Genomic DNA, 10,958 nt, shown 5'->3' with positions numbered 1-10,958 from the left:
CAATACAAATATGTCGTACAGGTCACAAGGTTGGCTCACTCACACGAGCAACCGCCTCGCTATGTTCTCATGGGATATAGAAGGTTTGACAGCAGATGATCACCATGAGATGGTAGAGAAGAATCACTGCGCAAATGTCACCTCAGCTAGACTGAGATGAGACCCATAAAAGTTTAGGCCGAATCATGGATAATGTGTCGTCCATGAGACCTGTAGCCAGACAAGGAACTCTTCACTAGTAAGACGTCATATATAGTTGTGATGAAAGAGCTCCTGGTTCAAATGTTGGAGTGCATTTGGAACTTAAGTCTGTGCGGTGCTATTAAAACCAAAAGCGACATACTCCACTTGGTGGATTGAGCATCGTAGCATGCAATTCATATTGCATGAGCTCACTCAAATCCGCAACAAGGGACGTAGATGGAAGATCCCTGATCCATTACGGTGTGAGTCCCAGAAAGGAAATAAAACCTTTCATAATGCCCTTAGGACTTAGACAACATCACAAGGTTTTGGTTTAGTGGCAGCTACTCTAGCCTAAACCCCATGGTCAAGAATGATGCGATCTAACGGGTCAAGACTGAGAAAGCGACTATGCCAAATCTAAATGATGAATAGTCAGAAGGAAGATTTATCCTGAAATACACATCTACGTTGGTGTCTGTGACATGTCCCTTGCAGGTTGAACAGAACAACTAAGCAAGTGTGGATACCATACGTATGAGAAGGCAATCTGAGTAAACAAAATAACTCGAGAGGGATTAGATATGCCACAAGTAAAGTGTATGGATAAAACTAGGGCATTCGAGGCAACAAGTATATAATTTGCAGGTACACCAAGGGTGTTCTTGTGTGCTGGTCCTGCATAAAGGATTCCTAGTGCACAAGCACCCGAATCGATGACGTCATGCCCACGCGGTCACGGCAGACACCTAGTATGAAGCAATGAAAGATTTAGCTATCGCACGATGGGCAGCCCATCAAGTGCGAGTGGGAGATGTTAGATTTTTGGGCTTGAATCCGCCCTTGATGGGCCGGATTATTTGACCGGGTATAGAGAGAATATATCAGTCAAATATCCAAGCGATATTGTGATATGTTTGACTTGGTCAAACACCCTAAATCATATCCAATTGGTTACGATATAAATCTAATTAATTTATATTAAATTAATTAATTTATATTGTGTAGATTAAATATATATTAAGTATATATATTTAGAATTAATTGTGATTGATTCTGGATTTAAATTCAAATATCATGATATTATGAGATAAGAATATATTATATCTTATCTCGGATTTTATCTGATGGGCTCAGTGGATATTTTTATGCTACCCAAAATATCCCTGACAAAAGCTATAAATAGAGGCTTCCCCCCATTAGTTCAAATCACTCCAGTAGTAGAGCTTTCCTACTATCTCTCTCTCTCTCTCTTATTTTCTTTCTTGCAAAAAAGGTGCTCTGCTGTGCACTTAAAAGCTCAGACTTTTATAGTCTAGCTTAAGCGTGAGCTAAGAAGATCCGACCAACCCGACCCGAGATCTGACCCGATATGTTTTCGATCTATTGTGTTATTTATCTTACAGATAGATTATATAACATATGTTATAATTTAGTAATTTAGCGAATTCTTTATTTTTTTTTCAAATTATTTAATTGAATATTATATTAAAAAACGGAGGTAGTGGTATAAGAGTCATTAAAATAATCATTTTTAAAAGAAGGTGCCTCTTGCCTTACTCTGAAGTCATTTATAAAGCTGTTTAGTTATTTACTTACATCACATGAACTATATATAATTTTCTTTTAATAAAAGACAATTTTATTCCAATAAAAAGGTGAAAAAGATATTACCTCCGATCTTATTTATAAGACCTTATTTGTAGACTATAATAAGGTCTTATAATTAGAACCAGAAGTAGTATATAAGTATTTCTCCAGTCCTAAATATAAGACCTTTATACATACTAGTATTGGGGTTTTACATTTAGGACCAGAGAAGTACATGTTGGATTTCATCACCTACAAGACTATGCTAAAGAATATAAAAGGCCTAGACACCGAAAAAGATAAACAACAAGAAGGAAGACAGAACCAATGAACCATGACTCGAAAGAAAAACCAAAATTATCATCAATGAAAGGATATAAGGAAGTACAGTATATCTTTTGAACAACCTTCATACTGCATCATCACATACTGAGAAAACCATCAAGAAGGAGTCGATGATGAACAATATATAATTGATGTATCATACATAAATCACGTGGAAGAATCACATAATTTTAGATAAACATCATGGAACTAAAAGCATGGGCAACACTTGAACATTGCCATCTGTATGTGAAAAATTATTGGGTATATGGTCATCAGGATAGATGTCAATTCCATCTAGGCCGAATTCATTTCTTGCAACATCAACTTCACCAACTGCTTGATCAACAATATCACTCCATCCATAGAACAAAACAATAATGATCCTAATAAGTAAGCCGGCAATTTGACGAAATACGGGACGCCGATTTCTAAGTGGACAGAATCCCAACATACGAACAAATATGATGAAGAAAATGGAAATGAATCCAATGACAATGATAAAATCTGCAAGCAAAGTGTTATTGCTCACAATCAAACGTACAGCAGCTAGAAACGCAACGGGCATCGCTATAAGAGCCACATAAACAAAGATCTTAGGAAGTCCATATACTCCTTGCGCAAAACGAAGATCACCCAGCGGAACCCATAGAAGAATCACAGAACCAATGGTGGAACTGTTCATAGCAATAGTATTGAAAGCCATGAATATTTTGAACAGTGTTTGATCGGCCAGAAGTGCCAAGCCCCTTTGTTTTGGGATTGGACCATCCGATGAGTAGAACCCACCTGGTATTGTGAAACCAGCCGTAAATGTCACTGTGGCTATGAGTATGACCACAAATATGAGTGTGTTGGCTGCGTCCTTCACATTCCATTCTTTATTGGTGGATGTTATACGTTGTATGGCCAGCATATTTGCCTTCAAGGACACACCAACATCTTCTAAAATTGCATCTGCTAGAAACTGCAAGTTATTAATATAATTTTTAGTCTTTGAAATTTTGGCTTCTTTTAGTTTTGGTCTCTTAAATTTTAAACTCGTGGTTTTAGTTTTTGAAATTTAATTTGTCTTAAAATATTAGTCCCTAGAGGTGTAACAGTGTTCGAATCTACTAAAATACCATAAATAACTTTAAAGTGATGATACGAACTCGCCAAATGACATCTAGCTGAATCTTGTGTTGATGTGGATGACAAAAGGGGAAAAAATAGTAGGTTCTCAAAATACAGTTGATTAGTCCCTTCTTTTTTTAATTCTCATTGTTTGTTTTAAGATCTGTTCACTATATTGGATGTGGATAATCATTCTCCATATTGCATTTTGAGAACCTATTCTTTATATATATATATATATATCTATTATTCAAACAAGATCTAGTTAAGTGCTATCTGGTAAGTCCACGTCATTACTTTTAACGTTATTTATGAAACTTCAGTATATTTTAACATCACTATACCTCTAGGGACTAACATTTTAATATAGACTAAATTCCAAGAATCAAAATCACGGGTTTTAAATTTGAGAGACCAAAAACCAAAATAGACCCAAATTTCAGAGACCAAAACTCATATTAACCTCTTGAATCAACAAGGATATGTTTAATTACTTATACAACAAGATTCTAGAATTAAAAACTGCATAAAAGCCGTGAAAATAGAGTGCGTAGTTGATATATATTAGTCAAATCATACCTCTTGACATGTCATTGGATGTTTACACTTCATCCTAAAAACATCTTGAGCTGTGAAACCTTCATTATTCATAATGCTCACACCAATCATTTTGTCACTACAAAAACAAAACAAAAAAAAAGACTTTAGCCGATGAATTTTGACAATGACAAAAAAGTCGCAATTGAAAGTCTAAGACTTTCAGTAGCAACGAAAATGCATCACTGCTGAAAGTCACTTTTGGCAACCACAGATTGTCACTGCTAAAAGTTCTTTTAGTGGCGACAAGAAGGTCGCCGCCCAAAGTATTTTTCAATGGTGACAAATGTCGTCACTGAAACTTTTAAAAGTTACCACTGAAAGTGTCTTTCAGGGGCAACTTTTTTTGTCGCCGCTAAAAGTTTTTAGCCACGGTTACTGTGGCAACGACTTTTCAACGACGATAAGTCGTCACTGAAAACTTTTAGCAACGACTATTATACTTTCAGTGACGACTTTTTATTATCACTGAAAGTCAATTTTTTTTGTAGTGTGTTGTGACAGAAGGAGTAGAGTCCAAAGACGCAATCCTCTTGAAGCCAAATGTAAGGGAGTATCTCTATTCACATCCCCTTCATTGACAATGTCATGATGAATCTTTGGGTGCTTTAGTAGATGTTTTAACATATTAGTTTGTCCTTTCATTGCTGCAATGTGAAGAACGTGCCGTCTCATCCCAATCGGGATGGAACAGGCATAACTAGGGACGGGACAAGAATATCCCATCTTTTTTTGGATTTTTTTTAATTTTTTTAATTTGAAAAATAACTATAGATAAAGTATAAGAACTTATGATAAAAACTATAGGAAGAAAATAGATAAAAAAAGAGAAAACAATGGCAAAGAAAAAGTGTTGCAATCTTAAGAGACAAAAAATAAACAAACTTAAAATGGTCACTACAAAGAATATCATGTAACACATACAAAACAGCTTATAAACAAATAAAAAAATAATAATTGATAAATATAATTACCAAATGCTATTACAATGATAAATAAAATAAATTTGTAGCAATTAAAAACAAAGAAAATATATTGGGATGGGACCTAGATGGGACACCCCCATCTCGCATCCCATCCTGTTCCAAAAATATCTTGTCCTGTCCTGCTTTCGTCCCTTTCTAAAACCTTTGGAGATAGGACTGTCTTGTCTCAAAATGATTGGGACAAAGACAGGACACGAGGACAGGACACTATTGAACATCTCTAGGAAGAAATGAAACAAACATGAAGTTAACGATTTCACGAGTATGCTTACAGGTATTTTTTTCTGATACGGCAGCATGAAGTGGAGAGTCACCATTTGAAATATCCTTGCCTGAGGGGATTGGAATGTCCAAGAGAGGATGAAGAACTTCCCTAACGCTTGTTGGGGCTGCCAAATACATTGGCGATTTACAACCATAATCGTAGTTCCATGTGCAATAGGTGGTAATATCACTTTGCTTATCTACAGATAGAAGGAAACAAACCACAGAAGAATCCTTGCTCAAAACAGCTTCGTGCAAAGCTGTCATCCCATAATTGTTGCGTAACATTATAAACTCTACGTTATCCATAGATACAGCCTCCTCCTCCTCATCAACATCAAAAGTCAACATGAAATGTTTTTCCATGGTGAGAATGTTCTTAATCCGACAAGATTCTTAGTTCTTGCTGCAACATGAAGCGGAGTATTGCCTTTCATATTTGTCGGGTACAAAAGCTTAGGATGGTGAAAAGCATTAAGCCTTAAAACTTGTTCGCTCCCACGTTGGGCTGCAACATGAAGCAACGAATCACTTGTGGGAGTGACATGGTGGCCAAGTCAACCTTATTTTCTTCACATAATTGCTCCAGTACATAAACAAATCTATCTGCATCTGCATTTTCATCAGAAGCCACCTCGTGCAACTCGTAATAGATAACATGTACCTTGTTGGTATGAAATGGAATATCATCCTCAACCGACGAACTGAACTGCCCTTTCATGAGTTCATGCATCTTCTCGTTGCCACGAAACTGTACATAATCAGACTGACGCTTGGTCTCTTCCTTCTGCTCTGAAATATCTCCCATCATTTGGTTGGGAATCGATTCATCAGTAGCCACATCTAAGGTAATTTCACCAGAACTTGAATCGCCCATTGCTGCTAGCTGGCTGGAAGCTTCATTAATCAATGCAACCCAAAATGATAAATCTCTCGTAATTGAGCACCAGATTCAACTAAGATAGTTTCAGCAGTAGGGAAAGATTTATGCTTTATTATATGCATTAAGTAATTCAAGTAAATGCAACTATGCAGACAAGTCACATGATGGTTTGCAAGAGGGCACGCTAAGATATTAGAATATCGTGGGATCACATTCATTATGATTTTTTTTTTTTTTGGGTCATCTTATGAATTCATATTTTTAATAGCATTCCGTTAAATATCAGCCCGTGATATAATGGTATCTACTTCCGACAACATAAACTTTAGTGGACTAAATTAAAATCCATCTGTGCCTTTCTACACTACTAGTTAATAATAATAATAATAATATATATATATATATATATATAAAACATAAAGATACATTATCTATTATACTACATATAAGCAATTATTGACTACAGCTGGCAGTTATTACACAATGTTGTATATTAATCAAGGAAGAAATCGAGGATAAAAATAGGGTTTACTTAATATAGTCTTCTTGCCTATATATAGATGGTGGCATTTATGAATATAAACAAAAGAGAAAAGATAACTTTACTGTGATCTGCTAAAATATTCATATTACCTCATCTTTTTAATATGAGATTCCAATTCACATTATATCTAATATTTATTCATTTTGCCTTCAAGTAATCCCCATGGTAATTGCAAGTGTCAAGGAGTTACTATCAAGAAGTAATTTAAATGCACATGATTGATAAGGGTATTCTTGGAACATCTAGTTATTATAAATAATTAACTTAATTAATTTTTTAATATTCACAAATTAGTTATCTAATTCTTATATTAAGAACTGAAAATACTATAATCAACTGGATATCATTATCACGTGATGATAATGTTTGATGAAGTGTGTTATGACTAAATTGTCCATACACTGTCCAATTGTTTTTATGAGAGATAAATAACTTATTTATCAGGATTAAGAAATACGATTAAAAGTAGTTGAAATTAATAAATATATCAGACGTATAAATTTATTTAAAAAAAATACCCTCATTCGATAATTGATTGGAGGCTTTTACAATTGGCCTCATTAATAAATACATCTTTATAGTGAAAATAAAAGGGGAAATTTTAATAAATAATCCAGACAAAAGATCGCTGTTTCTTATATAAATAGGGCTACGAGAATCCTTCCAAAATTCCCTTCAATAAAATACTAGAAGTAGTATTAAATATCAATTTTCTAGCCTCTCTATCTCCAATGCATGAAACATTATTTAGGCTGTCATACATCAAACATTATCAGCTTGGTCTCTCTCGTTTAGGGTGTTGTATATCAATGTTAGTTCTGATTATCACAATAGTTAAAATTACATATCAAATGCTTAATGTTAATTTTTAATTGAAATGGCATATAATTTAAAAATAAAAATTCGTCATAACCAAAATCGTTAATTTTAACAGTAGCTAAACATAAAATATTAGGGTCACTAGTTTAAAATTTTATCAAAACATGAAGTATTAGGGTTTTCTTAATTAAAAATTTTAAAGGTTAAGGAAGTTATACACAACTGACTCAATGTTTAGGAGGAGAAAGTTTTGTGTGTTGGCCTACATTTAATCATTTCAAGAGAACATATATAAAAATTATTGAGATGATTCGTATTATTTTTTTTAGGAAAAGGAATTGTAATTAGTCTTCTATATTATTTAGGTAAATCTTGTACGTATATGGAGGTTTTAATTTGTGCAAATTTTCACAAAATAATTAAAAAAATATGATATTTTAATTACAATTAATAACAAGTATCATTTCACCTGTTTACAAATAAATTATTCAAAATAAAAAAAAAACTTATTAAAAATGACAATGTTGTCGGCAAAAAACAAATGCACATAGCTTAATATTCCAATCATAGATTAAAACAAACTCACATTTTTTTTCTAAGAATGATATCAACTAAAATCAATTACTAGAATGATTTCCAACGATTAGAACAAAGAATCTGCGTTACTTAAAGTCAATTACACATACAACACAGATAGTTTATTATATTCCTTGGTCAAAATAAAAAATAAAAAAGATAGTTTATCATACTATGGGATACCTTTGATCTTGTTAAGGTTCTTTTTTTTTTTTTTTTAATAAGATTCATTTCAAGCATAAACTTTATCACTGCCAGCCAATAAAAACAGTATAAGAGCGGCATCTTCTTACAAGTTCATGAGCTCACAGGTAACGGGTCGTCACATTGGAGGCACAGATATGCTTGAAAGCAAGCATGTACTCTCCGGTCAAAAAAAAAAAAAAAAAGCAAGCATGTACTCAGAGTTAATCAGGCTGAATTTGCAACTGTGATTCCTCAAATTGGTGGTGAACGACAAGTCGTTTTTGAAAACTCAACAAGAAGAACAAAGTGGCTAAGCCTGGAGAAGGAACCATGGCGATGCAAGGATTATTATTTCTCTCCATTGTGAGCATTGATACTTGTGAGATGTAACATACTGTTTAAAAAAAAAAGAAAAAAAAAAAGAAAAGATATTAGTTAATTAAAATAATATAATATTATTATTTTATTATTTTATTATTTTATTATTATAAAAATATATATATATAGATACCCAGCTTTCCACCGAATTCGGTGGAAAGCCTGGGCATCATTTAATTGAACAAAGAAAAGGGGGGGGGGGGGGAGGTGTTAATGGCTGAAGAAAAACGGGGAAGTAGCAGATGGACGTAGAAAATTGGGTAAGGGGCGGTGGAAAAATTTCAAACGTGAAGGTATTATATATCATCACCCCCCATATCTCCTTCAAGTAAAAGCAAGAGAGTGCGGGGAGAAAAAGAGAGAGAGCAAAAGAAAAGAGAAGAGAGACAGAAGCATAGAGAAAAAGAGAGAGAGAGAGCTAAATTGCAGAGTACCTGACGGTTTTGGAGATCATTTAGGTACACAAAACTACTTCTTGTTATCATATTTTCTTTATGAATATTTCCTATATATTTATATCTTTATATTATTAGTTTCATTATCATGTTTAGAGAAAATTTTACCGTTTGAGTATAGAGTAAATATGGAGTTTTGACAATATATGACCGTAGAAATTTAAAGATCCATTATTAAGGAATTTTAATCGGTTTATTTTTGTTTAATGATTATTTTGAGAATTTTAAACTAAGATTTTAGTTGAAAAGTTTGTTATTTAGACTTGTAATATGTTTTTACCGATTAAATTTGAGTTAAATAATTTATATGAGTTATTTAATATATTATTGAGATTTTAATCGGTTTAAATATTGAATAAGTTAAAGATATATTTTTGAAATAATTTTTGAAGGCTTGAAAAATTATAAATTGAGAATTTTGTAAAATTAAATAAAGCTACAGTTTGTTTATAATTTAAAAAGAAGTTGTTTGGTTTGAGGAAAAATTTTAAATGAGATTATAATAAATAATTGAGAATTTTAATATAAAATATTTAGATTTTGAGTAATAAAAATATATATACTTTTGTTAAATTTAAATAGCCTTATATGTAAATTATTTCAAAATAATATCTATTATAAATGCCTAGATTTGGGAGAGTTAATATACTTATGTAATTTTGGTTTAGAGGGTAGTTTTAGAATTTTAGAGTAGCTTTAGAGTAGTTCTGAGTTTATATTAATAAATATTTATGTGTAATTTTGTAGACCCTTGAGATTTTGAAGTAATCCTTGTGTGAATATTTGTAAGCTAAAGAGTACCAGGTAACTCTGAAAATTCTTTCTTGTACATGTGAATTGTGTATGATTATATTGTGGATTTACTAATTTTTATATCATACTGAAAAGTAGTATTATGATTTCAAATAAATGTTTTGATATGTTATTTGATTTTGTCAAGATTTATTGCTATTAATTATGATCAATGTTTAAATATATTGATGGGAGGAATTGTCATGAGTTGTTATTAAATGGTATATAAGTTTTATTGCTATCTTATCTTTAAAATATTTGAGGACGTATTTATGATGTAACATTATTGGCATCTGACATGCATTGTTGGGCTAAGGATAGAAGGAGATTGTATGGATATGAAATTACCACGTGGTATGCCATCACTCGGTGCACAGTGGATGGCACTTGTCAGGGCCCCTTCTTCCATGTTTTCCTTTGGCCGGGAATTCATTGGAGCTGTGGGACATGTGACACCTCCCTATTCACAAAGGAGGGGAGCCATAGTCCGAGCTTGAGCTCTATATCTTTGGCCGGATATATCTCTTGTATCGGTGAGCTTGGAATAATTCAGTAAAATGGATTAGTTCCTATCGGACTATGTGTTAGCCTATGGCTCCAGTCAGCGGTATAAGGGTGGACGGTGATATAAGGGAGGCAACATATTGCATTATTTTTGGATATATTGAATAATAAATTGAAATTGAATTGAATATATCAAATCTGTGATTTTTAATATATACATATATACAGACCTATAAATAGATTTTTGGTTTATCATATATGATTTGCTCGTATAGGTTAGAATTTCAGTAGTTACTGAGACGTTTGTGCTCATCCCCTATATTAACAATTTTCAGGCGAAGGATCTAGTAAGAATCAAGGGAAGGCACCATTAGAGTGAGCCGTGAAGGCTTTTGTGCTCCTCAAGCACATGCTATGTTATATTTTTATTTGCCATGACTATAAGACTTTAATAGTTTATGTTGTTAAGTTATGTTAGAAATGTTTTGAAATTTTGACTTATTTGCAGTATTAAAAATATGTATGGACTTTTAAATTAAATATTTTATCGAGTATATTAATATAATTATGTGAGGTGTTACATGAGACTTCTGGCTTTGTAAATAGTATATATAAAGAAGATTATGCGGGAACTAATAATGTTCATATCTTTCTAGTCTAAAAGGGAACGCGGGAACAAATATGGTTTATGAGTCTATGTGGTAACTGACGAGGTTGTAATTTCATGATTTAGAGGTGTTTGAGTAAGATGAAAACCATGG

The 10,958-nt window shown here is 32.8% G+C and overlaps 1 protein-coding gene across 1 annotated transcript; it reads right to left on the bottom strand.

Moving 5' to 3' along the window:
* Positions 1-2,299: 2,299 nt before the first annotated feature.
* Positions 2,300-5,426, bottom strand: LOC114743284 (protein ACCELERATED CELL DEATH 6-like). The gene is made up of 2 exons (XM_028931486.1): positions 5,088-5,426; positions 2,300-3,064 (listed from the first exon to the last, which is right to left on the bottom strand). The coding sequence occupies exons 1-2, from the start codon at positions 5,424-5,426 to the stop codon at positions 2,300-2,302; spliced, it is 1,104 nt and encodes a 367-aa protein (XP_028787319.1).
* Positions 5,427-10,958: the final 5,532 nt, after the last annotated feature.

Source organism: Neltuma alba, unplaced genomic scaffold (genome assembly GCF_004799145.2).
Source record: "Neltuma alba isolate B1F8T4 unplaced genomic scaffold, ASM479914v2 tig00003988_pilon, whole genome shotgun sequence".
Lineage (NCBI taxonomy): Eukaryota > Viridiplantae > Streptophyta > Magnoliopsida > Fabales > Fabaceae > Neltuma > Neltuma alba.
The sequence above is the reverse complement of the archived record's forward strand: the minus strand, read 5'-3'. Positions and strand labels throughout refer to the sequence as shown.